The following is a 27,402-nucleotide window of genomic DNA, read 5'->3' on the forward strand; positions in this document are numbered from 1 at the left end:
GACTAAACTATGTTTGGTTTGCTTCAATTACCAATTGGATGCAAAATGGCAGTTCTTGCTTTACACTGTCTTCATTGCTAACACTGAAAGTGTTTTGTAAAGCACTTTGAAATATTACAATACATCCAAACCAATTTCAGTCCTTGTCACTTATACTGATATACAATACAATATCATACAAGCATTTACTTAATCTGATTACAGAACTAACAGTTTTATGAAAAAGTAAATTAAGCAATAATGGTTAGAAGCTGCAAGATCAGTTTTACAAATTAATTTTTTTCCCTCTTGCATAAGAAATTTTTACCTTTTTCAGCAAGCATTTACTGAAGTACAGAAAAGGAACTATGTGAATAGTGCTGAGTGAATAGTTTCCACAGATTTTAATGCAATTTTCAAGAATTTTGAAATTAGTAGTTATCCAAAGCTTATTTTAGCTGCATGTTTTTGTTCACTTTAATAGGACCTGCTTGAATTCTACAGATGTCTAGGACCAAAACTATCTAAAGACTAAAAGAGCATGTTCGCACTGGATGAACATTTATGCTCTAGGAAAACACTATTAGTGAGATTCCACAATTTTAAGGATCTGCTCATGTATTCTTTTTGCAGAAATTTGCCCTTAACTTATAAATATAATTTGCAAATCTGAAAAGAATAGGGTTTCTGATATTCCTGGTATTTCAAAATCCAGTCTTAAAGGCTTTCATTTTCAAGATATGCTGGTTAAAAAATGAGATTCTTTAGCATGATGAAGTGCAAAATTGTGATGTGTTGAAGTTGAAGAAATTAAATTAAATTATATTACTAAAACCAGAGATTTTTCACCATTATTTAAACCAAAGTACAGTTTTCTCATGTTATTCAAGCATAAGAAATTGGAAAATGTCATTTATTATATTGCATAAAGTAGTTTATTTGGGCAGAGGAAGGAAATGGGAATTCATGGAAATTTTCTTGCAGCCCTATTTCAAGCGTAGTTTCAAAAAATATGTCACTTCTGAGAACTTCCTCCATACTGTGCTTAATTTATCTTCTTAGTATGTGATATTTCATTCCAGGCTTCTAAAAATGCAGTTTTGTAAAACACAATAGAGCAGTTGATTTGATTTGTGCTAAAGTAACCAGAGGTAAGTCAATTTTCCTTTGTAGTGAAACTGCATTACTGCTGTGCTGTTATTGCTATTGTCCTTATTATTTCAGCTGAGTGTTTGCCACCTGCTGAACTTTGTGATGATGGTGTAACCTGCATTAGAGAAGATTTATTTTGTGATGGAGTCTTGGACTGCCCGGATGGTTCAGATGAATATGAAAAAACATGTGGTAAGAATGTAAACCCCTGTGAATCAGTCTTTTTAAACATACTTAAACTTGTCAGTAGTTTGTAAATTGTTTATAGGCAATAAACTGCATGGTGAAGTCCAAATCAATTCTACTAAAAATATTAACAAGAGAGATTGTTATAATCTTTATCTTCTAAATAGAAACAATTTTCTTAAAAATCCTCATTAATTAAGAATTTGCTTAATAAATAATGAAGAAATACTACAATCTGGCTGTATTAATATAAAATAATATAGAAATTATTGGTTACTATATAAATATAAATAACATAAGTATAATGTAAATTATAAAATAATATAGAAATTTCATATGAAGTTGTGTACCAGTAATATCAAATAATATTCTTTTTAAAAAATTAAAATTATGATCCTATACAAATATAAAGTCACATTATCTAGTATCAGAAACCACCTAATGGCATGTTTGGAGTCAGAAGAGAGGTTTCTCTTTCGATTCTAGCATTTAGAATATCATCATACAAAACACTACAAACAGCTTTTCCCAGATTACTACGTACACTCAGATACATTGATGTTGTACATCCAGAAGCATAGATGGGATGTGGGGGGAAGAGGGTGGGCAGTGCAGCATTTTGCAGCCAGGGCAGGCGAGTGTGACTGCAGGATGGAGCCCTGGCAGGATGTCTTAACTCTGTTGGCCACCCACCTGCATCTCCCTACACGGATTGCTAGGGAATAGGAGTGTCTGTATGACTCTGACACAAATGTTTGAGTTGCTGGCACCACTGTGAGAGATGCAAGATGAGGATGTGAAAATCTGGGCAACGGGCTCTAGGTGGCCCTGCTTGAGCAGGGGGTTGGACGAAATGACCTCCAGAGGTCTCTTCCAATCTCAGCCCTTCTGTGATTCTGTGAAAGTCTTACAAACCTGAAACCTGATAGGTTTTTAACGGAAAAAGCTTATATCCTTCAGCACCAGTGAGTTTATTTGCCTTTATCTATCTAGTTTCTCTGAGCACCTTTTTGTGCAGAGCAGCCACTGTTCCATGCAGCAGTGAACACTGTGAAATTGTACCGAGGAGTCTGACTACATTGCTGCTTACCAAAGTGCGTGTGCAGCTTTTTGATGGGGAGGCATGCATGTTAATGTTGTCTGCATTGCTCTTCACAGTCTCAGCTCTCAGTTCAAAGTCTGTAAAGTTTTCCTGCAAAGAGAACTTTGCAAATGTTTTAGGAAAAGTTGGAGCGATTAACTCCCCAAGTGTTGTGGTTTGTTTGGTTGTTTTTTATAGAATTTGGTGCTAGAAATCTGGAAAGCTTATTTCCCTTCTGCTGTGAGAACAGCCTTCTGAGCTCTCCTGAGAATAACAGTGGGGGCAGTCCAGTCTGAGCTTTCAGAAACTTGTAAAATGCTGGGCTCTAGTTTAAAAACAAGCGAGTAAAAGACCAATTTTTTTTAAGGAATCTGCAAGCCTGATTCTGAAGGCTGATGACATCCTGACCCCTTCTGCCAGAAGTGTAATTTTCTTCAGGAATAAAAAGGTGAATTGCAGACCTGCCCATTACTTGCTTTCTTCTGAGTGCAGCCAATTCAGAAGGAAGAGTTAGCTGAACTTTTGGGGGAAAATATCCATCAAAATACTTCAGTAGAATATCAACAGAAACACATCCAAATGTCTTTTCTAGATTAACAGCTGCATCCAGCTAGATCATAAGGATAGTGGGCTCTGAGCAGGTCCCTCCACAGTTGAGGAAATCAGAAGGTCCTAAAGTAGCTTCAGCTAGATCTTTGTTTCACTGCAAGCGTTAAGGTAGCACAACCTGAGACTTATTCAGTCATTCATTTCTACAATCATACTGTTGTTTTGAGACATGCATTTTGTTTGGGGGTTTTGTTTTGTTTTGTTTTATGTTATTTTATTTTAGCTATAGCTAAATAAAAAAGTGCAGATCCATATAGTTAAAAAGTAGTATTATACATCTCATCAAAATGAATACTTTTTAGTTACTATGAATTATTAGGCCTGAGTTTACAAGTTTTGCTCACATTCTATTAAAGATATTACAGTCAGACCTGTTATATAGGACAGAATTTAATTTATATTCATACATTGGTAGATACAGACAAAAATAAGCTCACCTACTTGCAGTCAAAGCTACGTAAACATGACTCAGCTGTGCCTTGGAGGCTACACAGTGGTTTAAGTTATGAATTGTGCTTAAGCAGAGTTTTTCAGCTGAGGCATAGCCTCTTATGCACATGGCTTTTGGAGCTGATTTGCATCTCTCCCTGAATCTCTACCAAATATAAGTTGTGAATGCCCTGCTCCTTTGTAACTGAGCATATTATTTCTTAATCAGCATTTTAACAGTCACTAAAGAATATGCACAACTGAGATAAAAATTTCAGGAATGTGCATACAAGTAAAAATAGACAGAATGTCATAAGGAAACTAGCTACAGTTATGCTCCACTTCAGGGCGCTGGATCATTTGTCCCTGTTCATCTTCACTGATGCCTGGTATTTCCATGCAACTCATTCAGTTACCATTAGTTTAGCAGTTTCAGCTCATAACCTTACAGAAATACAATTCTGGCTGGAGGACAGATTGTTGCTCCATGTCCTGGTTTCAGCTGGGATAGAGTTAACTGTCTTCATAGTAGCTGGTACAGTGCTATGTTTTGAGTTCAGTATGTGAAGAATGTTGATAACACTGATGTTTTCAGTTGTTGCTCAGTAGTGTTTAGACTAAAGTCAAGGATTTTTAAGCTTCTCATGCCCAGCCAGCGAGAAAGCTGGAGGGGCACAAGAAGTTGGCACAGGACATAGCCAGGGCACCTGACCCAAACTGGCCAACGGGGTATTCCATACCATGTGACGTCCCATCTAGTATAGGAACTGGGAAGTGGGGGCGGGGAATCGCCGCTTGGGGCACTGGCTGGGTGTCGGTCGGCGGGTGGTGAGCAATTGCACTGCGCATCATTTGTACATTCCAATCCTTTCATTATTACTGTTGTCATTTTATTAGTGTTATCATTATCATTATTAGTTTCTTCTTTTCTGTTCTATTAAACCGTTCTTACCTCAACCCATGGGTTTTGCTTCTTTTCCCGATTTTCTCCCCCATCCCACTGGGTGGGGGGGAGTGAGTGAGCGGCTGCGTGGTGTTTAGTTGCTGGCTGGGGTTAAACCACGACATACATTTTAGCCTTAAGATTTTCCATCCAAAAACTCTGAGCTTTTCTAAATTTATATATTTAGGTTTCTTAGCAGACTTTGCAAAACCAGTGGAATGACTGGCAGTAAGCCGTATGCACGTATGGGATACCTGCCAATTCTCCCACCTCTTTGATTTTTTACTTATGTCCCATCCCTAGAGTAACTTAATACAGTCATATAAAAGCTAAAACTGTCTAGATTTTCAGAAGTGCTTCAGAGTTTCAGAGTGAGATTTACAGCTAATTCACTATTAGTGCTACAAGTGCTCTTACACACAACAGAGTTGCTGCCCTTTAAACAACTGGGTTTGTTTTTTCATCTTGATTATTATTCCCTTTAGTACTTCTCATTTTAGAATATGTTAATGGTTTTAAAATATAGGGTACAGGGGTGAATTTTAATAGTCTCTTCCTGCATTAGACAGAACTTAGTAAAATCTCAGATTCTCAGCAGAGATTCAGGCAACTGAATGCCTTCATTTTTTTGGTTGTATTGATTAAAATTATCTTGAAAGGTTTCTTTCTGGCTCTGCAATGCAGTGCAGTAACAAAAGGCATTGCAAAAGTGCAGTTAGCAATTTCAGTGAAAGGGTCTCTAGAGAAACATGAAAGTCTGAACAGCATCTATTAATAATGGCTGGCATTGCTGAAAAGCAGCTATGTAGCACATAAGTCTAAGGAAAGGGAGACTGGAGGCTGATCCCAGGAGGTGTTTCTCTCTACAGACTCTCTTTGCAGTTATTCTATGTCTAGGCTAACGTGTTGTGATTACCTACCTCACAGCATCACTACAGTACTGAGAGAGATTAATCATATGTAAGCCAGGAAGTAATGTACTGCCCTTGGCAGAGAAGGGTCCTGTCAAGCAAAAGATGTGGACTTGATCTGACCAGTTTGGGGAGCTTCTTCCTGCAATTCAAGGATTACAGGATTAAGCCCTCCTAATGTGAGCTGTATGCAACATAAGTAAATAGAAATGAACAGCAAGATGCATGTTGGGGAAGCAGTGAAAGTGATTCCTATAAAACATGTCTCCTGTCTCATTAGAAGAACAACTGAGGCTTTTCTGAGGGCTCCGGGAGGAGGCAGAAATGTAAAGACTTCTCTGACCCTGTCCACCTGTGATCACAGCTGCCTCCTCCCCACAATGAGAAAGCACTGGGAGGTTCTTCAGGGAAATGGGACCAGTCCTAGCTATCTTCATGCTCATTCCTGAGATACTAAGCATTGACTATTGCTAGGCTGTGAATGAGCAGCCTAAGGACTCTTCTCTGAATCTTTCTGTCCTGTTTCAAGTTACTCACTGTGTGTTAAGAGATAAGAAGAAACAAATAAAAGGAAACAAGAAGAACAGAAATGAATTGTTGACAAAAGCAAACTTTTGTCATTAATTTTATTAATACAGTGTGCTATTTCTCTATTTATTACTGCCAGTGCTATAAACTCCTTTTTAGATCAGGATGTGTCTTACTAACCACTTGTTAACAGTATCACTTTCTTGTACACTTTGTTAATAACAAGCTGGGCACTTTCCTTCTTCTCACACTGATTTTATTCTTCTCAGTGGGAAATGATTGTAAATATTAGCCCAATTGTACAGACAGGAATCACATGAATTTAAATGGACAGAAAAAGTACTTCTATACTAATTACCAGCTCTAAAGCTGTAGCCTATTCTGATAAAAAGTTATATAGAATAGTAACTCTCTCTTTCATGGACTTTTTTTCTCTGTGTATTTAAAATCTTATGTGTTCTGTTTTCCTCTCAAAGGCCATAAAGATTGCAAAGGGGAATATGTTTCTATTCCAGCTCATGCATTAGACATATCATCATTAGTGAAGTTCATTCTGCAGCCTTTATTAACAGTGCATGCCTGAGCCTGACTGAAACAAAGCTTAATTTTTATGTTGTGTTTGCTACAGTGGTAGTCAGAAAGAATTTTACACTTATAAAATGAACAGACAAGGAGCCCAGATTTATCATTTTATATATCATTTCCCAGAGGAGAACTATGCTCAATAAAATTTCCATTTAATTTTCAATATGATTGATTATTCATAATTTGTATAGTCATTATAGGTATGATTTCATTTGTGATGTTAATGAAAAGGCCTATATAACTTCTGAGTATCTGCCTCAAATTGATGAACTTGTCCTTACCTCTCCAGATAATCATGTATGGTGCTGATTTTATCCTTATTTGAAAGCTTTATGATGCTTTCTGAGAAACTGAAGAAAAACCATCATCAGACAGATTCCTAACATAATGTTCAAGAGATGCAGCAAAAGCTTCAACAGTGCTTCAGTGTCTACTGAAATAAAATAACTCTACATGAATTAGCATCTCCAATCTTGCTGAGGCTTAAAAATAGATTATTTTTTTTAATAACTGATTTTTAAACTGAAGAACATGCGTAGAAGGGAATAGCAGCACCAAGGAAACAAAACTAATAAAGTTTTTTGAAAAAATATATGATGAGGGATGACATTTACCTCAGATGAATGAATTCACTAGCTGGCAGGAAACTTGGGATATCCACTTATCTCTTTGACTACTTAGTAATATATAAGGTGAGGAACTAGGAAGCTCATAGAAGTAGAGATAGCAATAGTCAACTGTATCCCTTCTTGTGTTTATTCATATGATACCAAATTGTTTCTGGTAGTGCAAATACAATTTCCTGATTTAAAATAGCTATAGATAAGAACTGTTAAGGTAAGATCCTGTTTCCTTACAAATGCATAAAATAAAATGAAAGAAAGAGAGTCGGATTAGTTGAATCCAGCTGTTGGATTTGGATTATTTGGATTGGTTTGCACTAGTTTGGATTAGTTGGATTGTCTCTAATTTAAAAGTGAATTATCTGTACTGCTTTTCTTCTCATATAGTACTTTGAGATCAAATAGTCATAGGAATCAGAAGTAGGAGTAAGTTGGTAGTGTTTTTTACATTGTCTTCCTATTGTTGCTTACAAAGCATTTCCAAGGTAATCCATGTAAACCAATATCTAAGGTTGCCCTCATTTTGGCTCTGATTCTGTTTTTCAAATGGCATTTTGACAAATGTTCTTCATTATATCTTTACAGCTGCAGTTTGTGATGGAAAATTTATGTTGACTGATTCCTCTGGGTTTTTTTACTCCATGAATTATACAAAACCATATAATGCAAATATCATTTGCCAATGGATTATACTGTAAGCCATTTTCCAATAATTTTCTACCTAACATTGTTTTGATTATGAGGTGATACTGTTTCTTGCACATCAACCTTATGCCATTTGTTTGTATTCCCAAACACCCCAGGATGGAAAATATGTAATAGCATTTTCTCCTTTGTATTTATGTAATTTTTCTTTAAAAACTTCCATGCCTAACACTCTTCACTATATCAATAATATTCCCACTTAGAAAAATTCTTAGGTATGATTTTGAGAAATCTTGTGTATTATATGCATGCACAGGAAAAATAATTGCAAGATATTTGTTTCAAAGTATCACAGTAGATACTAGTCTTTAGGTAATGGTTGTATATGATATAACTAACAGATGGAATTTTCAAGAATTCCCTTGTCATTTATGGGTACACACTTCATCTGGGAGTTTATAGCACCTGTGCTCCTAAGTCATTTAGGAGTATGTTTTAAAAGCGCACGAGTATCATTTGACATAATAGCATCAAATGCCTTTTAAGCCCTAGGCACAAGAAGTGAAATTTGTTTAATCAAGGATACATACCTACAGGGAGGGAAATCTATTTGACTTTGACACGCTAGGTCCACTTCATAGACCAGGGAGAAAAAAAGATAGCCACAGTATGTGATAAATCTCATCCTAAAGTACATATCTAAAATAAGGTAGAAGATTGTAAGTTGGAAGCTCCTAAAAATCCCTACAATGACTGCCAATTCAGAAGTTACTGCTTTGAAAGGCAGTGATTCTTATTATGGCTTTGTAATAATGGCCATTCTTTGATTCTGAGAAGCATTAATTTGGTAGAAGAGTTTCAAAGGACATTAAGGAAATGCCTTTAAAATTGGATAATGTTTGGACTTCTCATTCCCAAGGCTCCTTTGAAAGTGCTAGCCTTTGAGTTTGCTCAGAACTTTTGTCTTTACCTTGACACTTCAGGAAAAAGTCATGGTTTTCCTTCTGTTTAGTACATTTGTTCCCTCTCATCTTCAGCAATACTATTCACCAATAATTACTGGCTACACCTGGTTTTAAAATATAGGTGTGTCACAGGAGCAGCACAAGATTGTATCCTTCAGAATATAAGCCTGACTTGTTCCTAAGTTCATGGTGTTGCAGAATTTGAGCACAATAAATAATTATGTCTCAAGTGCACTACTTCCTTCTAAGCTGTTAATTTTGCTTCAAACGCTGCTATAGCTGCAAGAGGCATTGTATTAGGTAGATATCTGTACCAGGTATGTAGCTAACAAAAGCTTAATTTTGGAAATAATCATGAGTAATTGCAGGTAATATGGTACAGGTGCTGCAGATCTGTGTAATTACAGATTGATCAATGTCAAAAACAACCATATGGTTTTATTTTCCACTCATCAGCTTTAAAAAAATCTGGCAACACTGACAGTAAAGGCCTGAAAAATTCAATGTTGTACTCAAATTTTATCTCCCTTTTGAACACAACTGTTTCTATGAGGAAAGTTTTAGGGTTTTCCAGTAACCAATGAGAGACGTTTTGTCCTATGATTTTTATTATCCCTATAAAAATGTGTTAAAAGTCACCCTACAGCACATCCAAGCTTTGATTTCTCTTCTGCCTTTCTTTGTCTAGAAAGATTTCCCCATTACCTTTAGGAAAAGCTTTTACATTTTCACTCCATTTAACTCTTCCCCAAATGAAGATGTTATTTCCTTTCCTTTTAAAAGTAAGAGCAGTATGCTCAATATTTCTCTGAGAGATTAGCTTCCTGAAAGATTACCTTTTAACTACATGTTTTACTCTTTTCAAACCAAGAATTTTTTTTTCCTATGGAGAAATATATAACCCCCCAAAAAAGCAAATGCAAATATTCAAATATTTACTTCACGCTTCTCTACTAATTGGTACTGATAAGCACCAGCAGATTGCTGTTGAAAAGCTATCTTCATTGGGCCTCTCAATTCCAGAAAATAACAAATAGTGGTATAGGAAGCCAAGCTGATTGTGATAGTAGAGTTTTAGAAATTGGACTACTGTATATGTTTAGTGGAAAAGCAATGGGAGAACTACTTAAATATAGATTACTGAAAGAACATAACTGCAGCAAAGTAAAACCCAGCATGTTTTACACTTTAAAGTGACTTTTGTTCTTAACCGTACTGGGTGATGGTTAGGTTTGATAACATGTTCCCAAACAGTGGGTTTGAGATCCTCAAATCTTCATGCAAATCCTGTTTTTATCATATGAGACATTATTTTGGACTTTCAGGAGTCAGATTTTGAAATCTTGTTATTCATATTGATACCATGATACCATTCCTCTGACTTTAGGAATTATACCTGAGCAGTGAGATGTTATCTATTAGTAACATGTATTAAAAAGTAACTGTAAATCAATGAGATGCAGAGAAAAAAGAAAAAAAAAAAAAACCAAAAACCTGTTCAGCTGAATATCACATTCAGTAGTTTAGAAGATTCAGTTCCTAAAATATACTTAACTCCAGTGAGTAAAGGAGTACTTGTACTGTTACAAAAGGTTTATGCTCTATTCCTTTGGTAATTTTACAAACTAGAAATTAGCCAAATAGGTCATCTTGATTAATAATCTTGATTAATGTAATTTCACATTGTTTCTGAACTTAACATCATTCAAGCAAACAATGACTTTACTACAGTCAAAAAAAGTTTACTAAAATATGACTTCCAGTTTTGAGGTTTATTCTTCTCTTGTTATCTTAGAGTGCCTCAAGGGTTATCCATTAAACTGAACTTCACTTCTTTTGATACACAACAATATGCGGACAATTTAAATATTTTTGAAGGCATAGGACAAAACAAGATTTTAAGAGGTAAGGTTATTTTTCAGCTAATATTACTTTTCCATTAATAAAATTTAAGTGGCAAAATAAGTGTTCTGAAGTGAAAAAAATTGCATGTGTATGTTTAAGTGGAAGAATGCATCTGTGTAAATTTACTTTGTTAGACAATTGATCTTGATAAACATATCTACTCTTACAAAGTGACCACATAAATGCTTCCCTAATATATTAAGAAATATCTACTTTTTTTTAAGATCTTATTTGAACAATCTGGATAACTTGATCAGCGCTATGGTCTTGTGGGGTCTATGTTTCACTGGAAATATGTTGTCAGAAGATCCTGTAACATCACAGAGTAACATAAAATGAAAGCATCTAAACTGAAACTGTTTCGAGAAGTACTGTGATACTCCCTGAAACTCATTACGAGAATGGCATTGCTTTCCTCAGACCTTGAAATATTGATGATACCTTATCTCTGTCTCTATATTCTATTCTGGAAAACTGAGATTTTGCCCATTTTTCACAAGACTCAGCCTATACAGCTGAATTCCATCAAAGGTGTAATACATATACTTGAAGATAAACATATAGAGATAAGTCAGAAAGATATATTATTATTTATCCTTATTTTTGAAAGCAGGGAGAGAATGGAAATGAGAAATAGGAAAAGACTCATAAAATAAAGAATGGAGAAATTCTACCCTTTCAGTTCTGCTTTGAATTTGACCCCCTTTGGAATTTCAATTTAGATGTGAGACATTGCTTCAATAATATTGTCTGCAGCAACTGTTAACTTGCATGGTTTTAAGGACTGCTGTGGGGATGACCAGTGATACTACAAAGACATAAAGACAATGTTAAAGACTGTCCTTCAGTGGATTGCCTAAAACTTTGCAGTTTGAGTAGATTTTCAGGTATTAGAAATACCAAATGTAGAGGAAAGAAAGACTACAAGACATTTCCGGATTAAGACTCTCCACTTAAGCCAAAGAACCCGAGAAGGAGAAAGGAAAATAATGCACATATAATTAAAAGTGTGAAAGATGATGCCCATTGTCTTTCTATAATAATTTGGCACTGTTTCAAATATATAGTATTACAAGTAGGTAAATAGCTCCTCCTCAGAAAAGCAAAGTCTCTCTATCCTATTGGGCAAGGATTTCAGAAGAGAAAGAGCAGAGACAAAACTGTCACAGAACAGTGAAGAATTCTAGATTTTTCATTGTCCTGAATATGGTCACTAGTCTAACTCTTGTTGTCAGACATCATATCAGCTTTAGATGGAGAAGCAACTGTTTTACTGTATGATGACTTGTATCAATCCTTTCATTTCACACATATGGAATTTATATGAAAGAATTTAAATTAATTTAGAATTTAAAGTAAAAATTTAGGTACATTGTACCATAGAATCATAGAACTGCCTAGGTTGGAAGGGACCTTGAAAGATCCTCTGGTCCTTTTCATGGAAAAGGCAGCCTAGATGAAATTATCTAGCACCCTGTCCAGTCATTTCTTGGAGCATTGCAATTGTAGTTTCCTTACTCTTTGAATATCTGTAAGTGTATGTGCTAATTAAACTGTGAGAGTAAGTATATATAACAAAAATATGTAATCAATACTGTGATTCTAGAGTTTCACAGTGCATATCTCTAAATTTTGAGAACATTTATAGCACAATAAGCATGGATATGAAGATTATAGTGTTGAATATGTGTACTGTAAGAGACATTTCTCCACTAGCTGATATCCATATTGATGGATATGAGAGATGGGATATGCAGAATACTTATATGGCAGCCAAACAGCTAAATGACTTCAGGGTTTTGAAGCTACTGTAGGCAGGATCACAGTACAAGAGGGAAAGCATTCTTTAAGACTCAAAAAGCTAATTCACTGTATTTTTGTGACAGCACTGTGGATTTTAATGTGCATGGGATTTTTTTCTCTCTGACCATATTATTCTTCATTTGTTCTCAGCTTCTCTGTCAGGGACTAAACCTGAGACAATTTACATTTTTTCTCATGAGGCTACAGCACAGTTTATATCAGATTATTCTGAAAATCACAATGGCTTTAATGCAACGTACACTACATTTGATGCAAATGAACTAAACAGTAAGTGGGGTTTTTTGTGTGTGTGTTTGTTTGTTACCCCGAAAGCTTGGTGTCCTGGTTTCAGCTGGGATAGAGTTAATTGTCTTCCTAGTAGCTGGTACAGTGCTATGTTTTTGAGTTAGGTATGAGAAGAATGTTGATAACACACTGGTGTTTTCAGTTGTTGCTAAGTAATGTTTAGTCTAAAGTTAAGGATTTTTCAGCTTCTCATGCCCAGCCAGCGAGAAAGCTGGAGGGGCACAAGAAGTTGGCACAGGACAGAGCCAGGGCAGCTGACCCAAAGTGGCCAAAGGGGTATTCCATACCATGTGACGTCACATCTAGTATAGAAACTGGGGGGAGTGGGGGCGGGGGGATCACCGCTCGGGGACTAGCTGGGTGTCGGTCGGTGGGTGGTGAGCAATTGCACTGTGCATCATTTGTATATTCCAGTCCTTTTATTGTTATTGTTGTCATTTTATTAGTATTATCATTATTGGTTTCTTTGTTTCTGTTCTATTAAACCATTCTTATCTCAACCCACAAGTTTTACTTCTTTTCCCGATTTTCTCCCCCATCCCACTGGGTGGGAGGGGAGTGAGTGAGCAGCTGTGTGGTGTTTAGTTCCTGGCTGGGGTTAAACCACAACAGTTAGTGAAACTGTATTTTCAGTTTGACAAAATGGAGATGAAAAGGGAAGCAGTATTTTCTGGCCTCAGTCCACTAACTAGATCCACTTTGAGAAATTTTATACTATTTTAAAGATCAAATAATTGATTTCAGTGAGACTGTCCACAGGTTTACAGGCTTGTATCTACCAGTAGGGTGATGCCTTACAAAGTTAATCTGTTTAAATAAGAGTAAAACTCTAGCCGTATCTCCATCAGATTCCTCTCAGCAAGTTTGTTCACTAATGAACACTGTTGAATCACTGACACTAATCATTATTCTCATTGCCACAAGTACTAGTCCCAAATGGTAAAACTAACATTCAGGAAAATACCTGCTTCAGTAAATAGGCATTGGAAGAAGTCCAGATGCAGTAAATCTATGGTGACAACAAAATTCAGCAATATGACTCATGCATTGGTGTTCTTTAGTAGTTGGGAAAAAAATTTAGTTGCAGATTGGGCAAGCGAAGGCTTCTTCAGCTGCTAAATTTTGAGCAGGATGTGAATAGGGGATGTGACTGGGAAGGGACATGCTGCAGGAGGCATCCAGAGTGCCAACAAACCCTCGTCATGTGGAAGCCCTTGCTGAGGGCTGACCTGCACTTCAAGGCACCATGAAAAGACACTGAGCAAAATATCATGGGGAGAAAAGTGATGAGGATGTTGCAGCAAATGTATGTGAGCAAAGAAGGAGCAAAAAGGACAAGGAAAGGGGTATCCCTGGTGCATGGAGCACAGCACTTATCTTCTGAGCGTTCAGATCTGGTAGTGAGCCCTTTCAGCTGGAGCATTCCAGGCCTTGGCAAAGAAAAGAGGAAAAGAGCAGGGTTAGCCTTTAGTGTTTGCTATGCAAGGGATCCTCTCTCACTCCCCCACATTACTGTTGAAGGATCAAAAAAGAAGGTTGGTGAATGAGTGCAAGATCATGTAGGGCCACCTTCAGCGGCAGTGTTTTGTTAACAAGTACAAATGACATGTTTATTTGAGTAATTATATTGCATTGCATAGAAGAAGAAACTGAGTCACTGTGAGCTCCAGTTTTCAAACATACTTAAAAATTTACATCGTCACTCATTCTTATGTAATTCTGAGAAAATACTTAACGTCTCTGTCATTTTTATTTACTAGAGGTTCTTATTCACAGATTTTGAGAAAGTCAATTGCACTTTTGAAGATGGCTTTTGTTACTGGATACAAGATTTAGATGATGATTCAGACTGGGAGAGACTTCAGGGTCCTACCTTTCCCTTTATGAGTGGTCCTGATTTTGATCATACGTTTGGCAACATGTCAGGTAAGATCAAATACAAGTTGCTTGCAGATTAAAGGAAAATCTTGATTTAGCTTATGTTATACCACTGTACAATGGATTCTTCATAGTGGTATTATTGGGATGTAATTTTATTCTGCCATAAAAATGAGACAGGACTACCATATAAAACGTTTTATGCTACTAATTCCCATCTTGTGGAAATATACCAAAACTAAAAGAAGAAATAAAGGAATATATAAAGTGATTAAAGTGTGAGGTACTGAAAAGTTTCAATGCTATTAATATTCCAAAGTGCCTTATCTGAGAAATTAATTTCTATTATGCAACAGTGTTATAGGTCAAATAACTGCACGCTTACCTTAAGGAAAAAAACAAGTATAGTTACATTTTAGGGAAATCACTTCAATTTTATCCCCATCTACTGGTGACATCCTCATGGTTGTCACACAATAATTTTGATTTAACATAAAGTTGACCTGCAGGGTACATAGGGCACCTGTGTCCCCAGTTAGAATCGTACCTCAAACACACTAATTTTCAACACATGTGCAAAACACACAAACACTCCAGCAACTGCTATAGCAAAACAACTTAATTGGAAGAGTGATCATATCAAATGTGGGTTTTAATTAAAGAGACAATACTGATAGGAATCAGATTTTGAATGTGTATCATGAATGCTTATCCCAGAATTAGACTCCAAAGGTTTTTTTCTGCTTCAGCAGGAAAACCAATCTCTTTCTCAGCTGATTCATCAGTCCAGCTAAAACTACTTAACATAACTTGGATTTTGCAATGGTTATATGTATTCTATGCAAGACTTATACAGAACTTATTCAGTGACAAATGACTGGAAAAATTGCAAATTATTCTGGAAGAAGTTACTCCCAGGAAAAGAAAAATATTATTCAGCACCTTATTGGATAGAAATTATTCACCTCTTTCTGAGTAAACGAACATTTTCTAAGCAATCTTCAGAACACTGTTTTATCTTCCCATTTGACTCCTAGAATACAAATCAGATGAAAGAACATAATATTGTTACTTGACAATGATTTTTATCTCTCTTGAAAATGCTAATTTATTTTAGGTGCTCTCTGTTTCACTGTGCTAGATCTAAGCTGACATCTGTAATGTTGCTATATGTAATGTTGCTATTATATTGAATATTCAAAATTTCTACAACCTGCATGTGAAGCAAGAATGTGAGCTGCATCATTAATATCCGGCTATTACATACATTCAGTGAGACAGTGTATATTTGTTTTGCTGCTCTTGAAAAGAAGAAGACTTAATACATATTCAACAATTCATTCTGAATGCTCAGAGAACTGATGAAACAGACAGAGAACTGTCACTTTGACTATACGAAGTCCTTTTCTGAAAACGAATGCTATGCTTATTTTCTTAAAGTTAGACACCATGTACATTTTAATGCATGCTTCCTAAGTCAACACGGGAAATGAAAGGCCTGATTCAGATTTCAGACTAATTTTCAGGTACTTTAACCTCCTACATGAAAAAGCTAGCTTATCTAGAAGTATAAATCACAGAATATAGTATATATAATTTAAATTATGTAATTATATTTATTTGTAGATTCTATGAATATAATATTTGCATATATATGTATTAGATAGATAGAATAAAATCTAGTATTACTGCCATGATTTCAATAAAGCAAGAATTTTATAGTAGGACTTTTAACTCTGCCTAATTTTGCTTTTCTTGTGACAAATCACAATGCTTCTGTAGCCTGGCCTCACATTATATTTCTATATGGCAGCAAGAAGTCAAAATTCCCAGCTACAAGGCATTAACTCAGAAAGAGCTAAAAGCGCAATTTCCCCAAATAATGTATTTTTCTTGTTTATAATGCTTCACCTTACTGTAACATATTCATGTAGTCATTCCCTCACCCCCCTCAACATGCAACCCATATTTCCCATTATTATGTGGATAAAAATTATAAGAATGTCAGGAAATTGTTCTGCAAAATCACAAACAATGTCAAACAGGAAGACATTTTTATAAACTAAATAGAAATCCCTCAGGTGAATCACTGCCTTCACTAAATAAAAGGCAAATCTCCCACTGACTTCAAAAGGACTAGTTTCCCATTTCATGTCTAGTTCTGAGGAGTGTCTGACAAGCTTAAAAGCTGATTTTAATATGTCATTGACTGATGAATATAACTTGGAATAATCATTCACATTTGTTGTGTCAGGAATCTTCCAAGTAAGTCATGCAACACTATCTGTGCTTTATATTATTGATACTATTTTTAATGTAAAAACTCTCATTTTAAAAAAAAAATCAGTAATTCTGTACTGACTAAAGTGTGCTCATTATCTTGCAGGATTTTATATTTCAACACCCACAGGACTTGGATTCAGAGAAGAGAGAGTCCGGATTCTGAGTTTGCCTCTGGTCTCTTCAGATTCAACTTGTCTAAGCTTTTGGTATTCTTACATAATTTCGAAACATATACTTTGTTTAAGAATAAAACCAAATAGCTTTGTTTCATATATAATATTAATCAAAGTCAGTGTGCCAGCAATACAAGCCTGCTTCTGTTCAGTTTTCCATGATCGGTCTCAACTCTAGGCCTGAAATTTTGACTCCCTTATAGTTTTGATTCTTGCAGTTAGCTTTAATGTATTTTCTTTTTCACCCTGCATCCAATATTCATTTCTATACAGAAATGATATTAAGAATCTCTGAAATGTTTTTTGTCATGAAGCTTAACTAGGCCTCTGCAGAAAATATAGCAAAATACCAAGGAAAACTTCCGGGTGTAATCTAAACATACAATTCATTTTATTTTCGTGCTCACTGTGAATTAGTCCTAATTCCATAAAACTGTTTATAAAATAAAAAGCTTTATATTTTTTCATGAAATTTCACTTTGTTCTAATAATACCAAAATTACTCTTCCCCCTCTAGGTATTTCATGTACAGTACTAATGTTTACCGTTTAAGAGTTAGCATAAGGAATGAGCGTGGTTTGGAAAAGATCGTTTTCCAGAAAGAAGGAAACTATGGAAACAACTGGAATTATGGACAAGTAACTTTAAATGAAACATCTGATTTTAAGGTTTCTAAAAGTGCTAGTTCTTTTTAAAATTTATTTTAGTTAAACTGATATCAGAGTTTTCTGCCAAATGAAAGCAATGATCCACAGCTCCAAAGATAATATTGAGTACTATTTACTAATGCATGCCATCAAATAAATGTTAGCATGCAGAAGACTGGAGTCCCCATTTGAATTGTCATTCCTCCCGCCTCCCTGCTCTGGAATATAAAGTATTACTATTGTAGAAAACAGAAAACCTTAACATTGTCATGGGACAATCAACGTTATCACAAAAGAGAGCTTTCCACAAAAGAAGGGTGTTCAAAGCCTATCAAAATCTGATATGGAGTTTAAAATCTTGACAGTGAGTGCGATATGAAGCACTTAGCCATGAAAAGATTTAAATCAAACAGCTTCAGATTCTGAAGCAGTATTTTCACTAATTACAGAAAAATTCACTGAAAGTGTGTTTCAGATGGAAATGTATTTGGCATCACATGGTTCACAACCAACCTGACTTACCTGTAAACAAAAGGAGGGAACTTATGCTAGGCAATTCTTTCAGCAACTCTCTATTGAAAACAATTTATTTTTATAGGTATTTGGGATGGCTTGTCCTGCTATAGTAGTTTTGATTGATGCAAAAGGACTGCCAGAAAGATGTGTTCACCGTCTGAGGAAGTAAATGCATCTGTGACCTATCTGCATCAGATTTCCAGCAGATGTGTGTTTTATGATCTCAAGAAGAGTGCTATACCTAGCTGTATTTCACCAGCACAAATTCCTTGGTAGCAGGATTACTTTAAATATGTGGATATTAAAGCACAGTAACAAACAAATGAGATTAATTTCAATTTTTCATGGGGATATGCCATTAGATCAGGAGAAGTTTGGACTGATGAGATGAGTGATACAGAATTGGTGTTTCAAAAATTATGTGGTTTTATATATAAAAAGTGAATTTATTGAATAATTTTGAATCATGTTCATCATTTATACGAAGAAGTTCTTGCATTCCTTAGAATGATCCACTGAGTTTGCATAGTGCCTTTTTGCTTTGTGAGGAATCCTGTCTCATCCCTGATGCCCTCCTCTAAGTGTAGCACCAATGTAGATTACAGTGGAAATAAGAGCACTCAAGAAAGAAAACAGAATGGTTCAGCATAGAAAGTTTAAAAATGTTTCATTAAAATATAAAATCCTAATTTTTTTTCATGAACTTCAGGTTATTTTTGATGCCTTTAAAAAGCATGGTCCCAGTGATATTGCCTTGGATGATATTGGCCTGACAAAGGGAAAGTGTAATGAAAGTATTTATGTAGAGCCAACAGTGATTCCAACTGCTACTACTGTCCCTTCAGTTCCTAGTAAGTAAACACTAAATTACAGTTGATTGCCATTTCCTATTACTGTATTTGTGTATGAGTGATTCAGAATTTTCAACCTTTGGTTTTATAAAAATCTCTCCTCAGCATCATAAAATTATCTTCAGGATGACGTACTAGGGATCAGTTTCCCTGCCCATGACCCATTGATAGCAACAGAACTGGTAAATTCACAGCTTAAGCTATCAGTACAGTATCTTCCAAAACTTGAATAGCGGAGAATAATTAAAGAATTCAGAATTTGTCTCTAAAAGCTTTAATTAGTAAAGTTTCCAGGAAGCCAGTGAAGGGGAAGGAAGAAGAAAAAGAAGGAAGATTATAACCTCTATATTTGAAATTATAAGCAATGTAGCAAGGGAATAAGAGAATAAGCAAAATCACATAATAATATCACTAGAGGTCTCAGTGGTAAAAATTCACCAAGCTCTGAGAACACATGCACACTGTCAACTCAGATATTTAGGGGGATGAATCTATAATAGTGCCAGAAAGGTTTAAGAATGGAGCAGGATCTATGTGAGTGTCTAATATCCAAAATGGAGGTATTATCTGAAACAAGGCTCACAGTGAATGAGTTCTTTCCAATATGCATTTGGCTGTATTGTTATTCCTACTATATCTGATTACATTAAAAAGGAAAAAGAAAGCAATATTTGATTTGAAAAAAATTTAAATAGGGAAACAGAAAGGACAGAAGAACAGTTAGCAGTTCTTCTGGTTTTAGAGGAAATGAGTGGACAGAAAAGAACAATCAAAGGACCCTTTTCACTCCCTGATCTAATGAGAGGTTTCAATATTTGCATAAATTATGGAATATGTCAAGACCTAAACCTGATTTCTTCAGTTTTGCCTTTGCTAACTCTACTGCTTGTGATAAGGCAGGAGTGATGAATAAGTATTTGCTCTAGTAATAGTGAATGGGACTTTTTTCCTGCTTGATGGTGCCTAATCTCATTTCATCTCACTATCTTCTTGGCACCTCTTCTCAATCACAAGTTCAGTGGAAAACTGGGGAAGGGTTCGTTTTGTTTGTACATTTTTGCTGTTTTCTGCAAGTAGAAGTTAATGAACCATGAAACATCACTACCTAAAGCACATATGCACTTCTCCAGACAAGTTGTACAGCTTGATCCAGACCCATCATATTATAGAGCCGTTTAGGGGAAAGCACAGAGATTTAAGTTTCCTCAAAACATTCCAGTTTCACAGAGCTAGTTAGAAGATTCTCACTGAGAAAAATAAGAAAAAAAAACCTGTAGCCATCATTATAAATCTGGAAAATGTATATAAAATAATGAGAAAGATTGCATATGATGTTAACCAGGTCCACACACATTCAAAGCAAAAACTGGTACAGATATGAATAGATCTTGTGGAAAAAATCATTAAAATATCTAATAGGGCTTTGTAATTTATTGTGAAAGAGGCATGAACCTTTTGGAAAAAAAGAGATTTCTACAAAAGACCTATTCACAGATGGCTTCAAATCATTAAAACAAACAGTGAGTATGTTCCAGCACTGCCTCCTATCAGATTTACTGTCACTTACAAAGCAGAGCTAGTTGCTCTCTTGACAGCATATAGTAAATAAAAATAGTCTAAAATTAAAATAATTGAAAAAACCTGTTTGCATGTGTGCAAGCACTGTGTACTAGTATTGTCATTCTATCAAAACTATCACCACTAAATCTACTGCATCAGGACAGGTAAGAAGACAAAACCTTCTAAAAATAAGAGCAAAATTCAGTTTGAGAGCTCCATCCTGAGACACAAGGAAGTAAAGTTCAACAAGATGTCTGTCAGCAAAATAAAATTTTAATAACACTAGTAATTTCAGTCATAATTTACCAAAGTGAGTTTTGGAATTTGACTGCAGTTTTCATTAAAGTAATACTGTGGAGAGGTGCCGATGTCTGCCATGTCCAGCTATCTTTCAGGTGCTGTGGGTCAACACACCTCACAAGTTAGCATCAGTCTAATGATAGTGGTAGAACAACCCTGTGGTACATAGTAGCTGAGTGGTGCTGTCAAAACACCAAAGAAATGTCATTTACACTATAGATCTCTACCCAAAATATGGTGATGAAGTTTTAATATTCAAAAAAAGGAAGTGGTCATATGGCATATAACTCCTTATGAAACAGATTAGAGAGGATCCATACTGTCCTTCAATATGATACAAAAGAACAGCCTAAGCTGTCACTGTGGAAAAACTAACTTTTTTGCATAACTTTGCTGAGGCATGCTGTGTATATGCTATCTGTAACCTGCTGAAAAAAGTGAATGTTATCAATCATCTTCAGAGAAGTATGAAATTACTTTGATGGATGTGGTGCAAGCTTACTAACACTAATGGTTTCACTACAAATGTCATGTCTATAAACGAGAGATGAAAGAATCTGAGCGGAGCCAATTTCTTTTGCTAGACTTAGAGCTTCAGTAAGAGGCACTGGGATCATTCACAGTGCCAGAAAAGCTCACTGGCAAGTAAAAAAAAATTTGGTGGTGGGATAGGGAAGCTGGATTTGCTTTTGTCTTTTGCACAACACTGTCATCTTACACTTTCATCTAAAACAAAGATTGCTTTCATCTTCATATTAATTTATAACCTGTCTTTTAACACAAACAACGGTGTGGAAATTATAGTGTAGATTCCACACTTAAGATATGCATATCAATATAAATTAAAGTTTTGGCCAAAGCACAGAGGAATTTTTTTATGAATAGGTCATATATAATTTTCTATAGTGTTGAGAAAATCATCTATTATGCTCAATGAAAGGACCAAGATTATTGGTGCTTGTTGTTATTTGGTTCTCTAACAAGTGACAGCTATACCAATAACTCCATATAAATTTGCGTTTAAAGATCATTGGAAATTTTTAAAACATGTTTTCCAGACATGTGTAAAATCAATTACTCATTTCTCCATGCAAGAGAAAGATCATTACTAATGTGCCTTGCACAGTCAGCACCAGATCAGATCAGTTTGGCTTTTATTGCCAGGAGTGATTTGGTGAAATAGAAAGTTCTATAAGATGGCTGTAGTGAGAAAGTTCAAATCTTTCTTGTATTTAGTGGAGCTTCCTACCAGTGGGATTCAATGGGCAAACTCAGTAGGACTTGTAGATTATGCAGTCTCCAGCCAAGTGCCTCAGAGTATGCAATAGTGGCAGACATAATGAAACGCAAAATTTGAGCCGGGAGGTGGGGGGGAGAGTGTTAAAGTTTAGCCAAAGTCTGAAAGTTAAACAAATCCATTTTAATTTGAAGAATAAAACAAAAACAAAACAAAATTTAAAAGGTAGATTTCTTCTGCCTTAACTTCTATTTCCTGAAGTAGGTGGAGGAGTACTGTTTACTTTTGAATAATTGCAAACAACAGAAGTGGGAAAACACCAAAGTTCATTCTGATGGTACAGCTGAAATGAAAACAAATAATATTTCTCAATATGAAGTACTGTTTTGGAATATGAAGCTGACATATTTTGGATATAAACCACTACTAAACTATATATTGAAAGAGAATATTGAATATATAAAGTACAGTTAGCTATGTCTGTGTGAGTGCATGTATGTGTATATATACATATCTACAATATTTGCTTTTAAATAAATTTTATTCATTTTTAGATATAAGTGCATATACATAATTATGATAAAGACCTTTCTTATTGGAGCAGTTGTTTCAAGGAAAAAGCAAATGGCTACTCTTACCATTCACAAGGTTTAACTGTAAAAGTTTTTAGGGTCCTGATGAAATCAAAATAACAGTATAAGGGGTTTTTTTATTATAGAGTTTATTTTCTAGATGACAAAATGGCCTTTATACTTGAGTATCTCTGCTAATGTTGCAAGAAGATCAACCAGATAATAAGTGAGACATACAAGCTAAGTGCATAAATAGGTTACCCGGGGGGGGGGGCTTTCCTCTCTTTCTTTGACATTTTCTAGCTTTTATATTAATGTAAATTATACAGTTGACTGTATCACATTCTTTTCTTCATATTTTCTGTGCAGACCAATAATCACCAAATGAAGCACAGACTTGTCCTTCCCCTAACTACATGGGGAAGACTTCTCATAGGACCATCATGAATACAGTTGTGTACCTGAGCACTAACACTTCACAAACAGCAATATATGAACTATAGCTGTAGATAACACTAGGGCATCAATTGTATGTGCCACCAGGTCTGACTTAGACACTGTAACTAATAAGAACAGTGAATTTCTTACGCACCTTGTTTCCTCAATGCTCTGTGTCATCACCGGCGTGTTGGTTTCTCACAACTCATTGTTCAAGCTCTATACCAATGGCACCGTAACTGAACGCTTACAGTGATGAATTTAGCTTGAATATCCTCTTCATAAAATTACTTTTTCCAAATTATCTTTGTTACAATGGATTGTAAAAGTAAGACAATAGGTTAATTATGTTTTTTAAATGTTTTCTTTTTCAGCTGACTGTGGAGGGCCAGTTGAACTCTGGGAGCCATCCAGTACATTCAGCTCCGAAAACTTTCCGAACAATTACCCTAATCAAGCCTTTTGTAAGTCATTCTTCTCCAAGTCTTCAAGAAAAATTTAGCCATATAAAATTAGTGATACTAAATCTGCTTTCCCAAGTCAGATGTTTTCAAGCAAAAAAGATCTAAGCCGTATACAGTGGGATCTTTTAACTGAAGTTTATATGGCACTTAGCAGAAGCAAAGGAATCATGTGCCAGTTGATTAAAAAGTGACAAAGATAAGCAATAATACCTTGGAATGGGTTCAGACCAGCCAATTCCATCATGCCTATTATGTCAAATATCTTTATGTCAATGCAACAACAGATAAGGTGCTGAAAGTCCCCATTTTACCATTACACCTCAATGTATTTACCAGGTTAATATCATCATCTCTTCTGTTAAATGGTTAACCTTTTCTAGGTGAAAAGAATGTGTGTATGCATTTTGCAAGGGATCCTCTCTTTATTGAATGTTTCTTACACATTAGTGAAAAGACATCATTATTCTACTGATGTTACTTGATTTAGATTAAGCTACAGCTGGTAAAAGTGAAAATGTTTCAACATGGTCCACTATGTGCTGTTGATGGATGAAGCAAGGAAGAGAACTCTGTCATTGCTTCTTAATGAATTTTTAATTATTTATTACTTCACCTTTAACTGGAGAATTGTGTTGTGATGCTAATCACAAGAGTTGTAATTTTGTGCTTCTGTCCCACTTGAGATATGGCTCTCATTTCCAGGTATTAATTTCACAAGCTCCCAAATGAGATTCGTACTAGTGAGAAAATACTTTTCGTTCTATGAACAGATTAAAAAATGCTTGGTTTTTTTTTTTACTTTCTTTACAAGTTTTCCATAGTATCCACACTTACATAGATTAAATTTCATAAAGCATAGGGTAAACAGAAGCAAATACTTCTTCAAAAAGATATCTAACTTGAAAGACAGGCCTCTGTGACTGATAATAGAAATTATCTTACTATCAAATAAGACTTAAGTGACAAGACTATTTGTCGCATTTTCAGTTACACAAGAATTAGCTTTGCTAATTCAGGGAAACTCACAGTTGTCATGAATGGTAAAAAATGCACGTGTGTATGTCTTTGGAGCCTAAATCCAGTTTTCAAAAGTTTTTTAGAGAGTGAGAGTCAATTGAATTTTGAATCTTGACAGCATAAAGTGCTTTTAAAGGTAAGATATAGACTTCTAGGTCTCTTGGGTGATTCTTAATAGTTTAGAAGAAATTCTTTTTTTCCCAAAAAACCTTCAACAAGAAAAAGACAGTAAATGTAACAACTAAAAAGGTGATTTTTCTCTGTGTGTGTTATTATTTTCTAGGCGTGTGGTACTTAAATGCTGAAAAGGGAAAAAACATTCAACTTCATTTTCAGGTTTTTGATCTGGAAAATATTCATGATGTAGTTGAAGTCAGAGATGGCAGAGGACCAAATTCCTTACTTTTAGGCAAGTAACAGCATTGGGTACAAAAATGAATGTAATCAGACAGCTGGAGCAAACTGATGGATATAATATAAAGGAAATTAATTCACACTAATTTCATTCTACATTTCTTCACATTTTGGGGTCTCAGAAATTAGGAGGAAAGCATGCTTGAGAAAGCATACTGTATGTGACATCACATTTCCTAAATGTTTGCACACACTCAACTTTCTATGAAATCCAAATGAAATTAACTTCCAATCAATAAGACTGCTTATGTATGTGGACAAACAGAAGCATAATCTCTTAGTGAAACCTTATTTTTCTATACTGATCTGTCAAATTTGGGATTGCACCTTGATCATTGCAGTCTGACAGCAGTTAGGTTTGGGGGAATAACTGTATTCATCTGGTAGCAGTATTTGCTTTTGAACCCAAAACATTTTGAAATACATAAGAACAAAATAGCTTAAATTTATTCATGTTCTCCTGGAGAATAGCTGTCTATACAGGACAAGACCCATTGCCAGATGTCTTCTCTACAACAAACCAGATGACAGTAATCCTCCTTACGGACAAGTCTGCAACAAAGAAAGGATTTCTTGCAAACTTTACTACTGGATACCATCTAGGTAAGCTTATGAACCCTTGTATTTAAGAGGTTATACCACTGGTCAAATACATTTGAGAAAAAGTGGAGAGTGGAAGATGAATCTCAGCCCTTGATCAACAGAAATATGAGAAAGTTGAAGAGAAAAAGCCTAGCAGTTACCCATCTGTACTGCATGAAAAGTGACATTTTTGTTGCTTTAGTGTAATTGGACTAATGTCTGTATCATCTGCAACTCTGCGTGATATTATGTGAAAAACTGACTCAATATTTTGACCAAAAACTATTCAAATGTTAAGAGGGCAAATACGAACTATTCCCTATACAAGCCCCAGAAAAGAACATCACTTTGTGACTCATTTGGGGGTGTCATTAATGAGTGTTTAAATGCATTTGTAAAATATTTATTATCAATCACATCCACTAGAAGAGAAAAATGTATACAGTAACTCTGATTAATGTTTGCAATACGGTCCTTCTTGCATCTTTAAAAATTTGGTCCTTACTGAGTGAAGGATCTGGGAAGAGTTAGTCTTTTAAATATCTGGACAGCAGTGTTTCTGGTCCCAGCCAGTCCCCTTCTAAAAGACTCCTGGGTTTGTTGGGGACTGTAATTAGACTTGTCACTCATACGTAATTCAGCAAGCAGCTCTCCAAAAACATGCAATATGGAGCCAAATGCTAAAGTACATGGAACGGCAATATGTTTACCAGGACAAATACTTACACTAACTCCAGGCCAAATCTTGATAGAATTAATTAGAGGCTTTGTATTACTTCTGTGAAAGTCTGACAGCAGAAAAAAGAGAAAGAAAAAGCAGTATATATTCAGAGATGTGTGAAGTACCATTCATTTACATGAACAGAAAGTCAACAAGAATCTATGCTCTTTTTCTTACTTCAAATATCATAAAAGGCAAGTGTCTCCTAGCATGTTTAGCTAGCTGCAGCTTTTTTATAGATTAACAGTAATAAAAACATTAATTTTCTTAATCTTTAAAAGAATCTTAACCATTGATTACCTTTGTGAAATCAACTCCATTTAGTCCTGTCGTGCAAGATTGAGAGGTAGGTTTATATGGACACATCACCATTTTTCTGTTTCTTGTTCTGCCTTCTCTATCACATTTGTTCAGTCCAACACTATGCCTTTTTTTTAGCTGGTTCAGCATCTTTGCTGAGCCAACTTTGCCCGTATTTTGTTGTAAAATAAAAATTAAGCTTAGCAAGGCAGAGTTCTCAAAGTGGCCATTGCCAGTTCTGGTTAAATATATTAAAAAGGTTCCTTTTGCAAAAGAATTATGCTTATTCATTATCTTTGCAGCCAAAGGACAGAGCTAATATCATCAGCATGCAGGCCCAAAGATAAAAACATTGTCAGTAAATAAATTAATTTTACAAGAAAGGCAGTTTTTTCTTTGTATTTTATTTTTCCATGAAATACTGAGTTTTTTAAAAGGAAGCATAATTTGAAAATAAATACTTTGGGGCAGTATGCAATATAATAAAAAACCTGTCTAAGTGAGATCTAAGTTCTATGGAAAATCTGGCATCAGTTATGGCCACTGAATATGTGAAAATCTGGTTCAGGCCTTTATAAACCATATTCTTTAGCTTTCATACTGTACAACAGGCCATACTGACTGATGAATGAATCATTTTATATGAATATTAAAAATTCAGAAGCAAAACAATTATCTTACCTTAAATAGGACTTCTAGATAATTAAATGTTTCAGTCAGTAAGTCCAGGAAGGTAAAATAAAGAAAATAAACAATTTTTCAATAGAATTTAAGTTTATGACTGTATATTTCCTGTAAA

The 27,402-nt window shown here is 35.2% G+C and overlaps 1 protein-coding gene across 1 annotated transcript in view; it reads left to right on the forward strand.

Moving 5' to 3' along the window:
• TMPRSS15 (transmembrane serine protease 15) overlaps nucleotides 1–27,402 on the forward strand; it is a 58,725-nt gene that overhangs the window by 11,710 nt on the left and 19,613 nt on the right. Inside the window, exons 9-19 of the mRNA XM_052794820.1 lie at nucleotides 1,204–1,323; nucleotides 7,612–7,720; nucleotides 10,432–10,541; nucleotides 12,495–12,632; nucleotides 14,427–14,576; nucleotides 16,915–17,017; nucleotides 17,502–17,652; nucleotides 18,857–18,998; nucleotides 23,480–23,569; nucleotides 24,870–24,995; nucleotides 25,472–25,603. Coding sequence (XP_052650780.1) covers nucleotides 1,204–1,323; nucleotides 7,612–7,720; nucleotides 10,432–10,541; nucleotides 12,495–12,632; nucleotides 14,427–14,576; nucleotides 16,915–17,017; nucleotides 17,502–17,652; nucleotides 18,857–18,998; nucleotides 23,480–23,569; nucleotides 24,870–24,995; nucleotides 25,472–25,603 — 1,371 coding nt within the window. The remainder of the gene's footprint in view (nucleotides 1–1,203; nucleotides 1,324–7,611; nucleotides 7,721–10,431; nucleotides 10,542–12,494; nucleotides 12,633–14,426; nucleotides 14,577–16,914; nucleotides 17,018–17,501; nucleotides 17,653–18,856; nucleotides 18,999–23,479; nucleotides 23,570–24,869; nucleotides 24,996–25,471; nucleotides 25,604–27,402) is intronic.

The sequence above is a fragment of the Harpia harpyja genome, chromosome 8 (assembly GCF_026419915.1).
Source record: "Harpia harpyja isolate bHarHar1 chromosome 8, bHarHar1 primary haplotype, whole genome shotgun sequence".
Lineage (NCBI taxonomy): Eukaryota > Metazoa > Chordata > Aves > Accipitriformes > Accipitridae > Harpia > Harpia harpyja.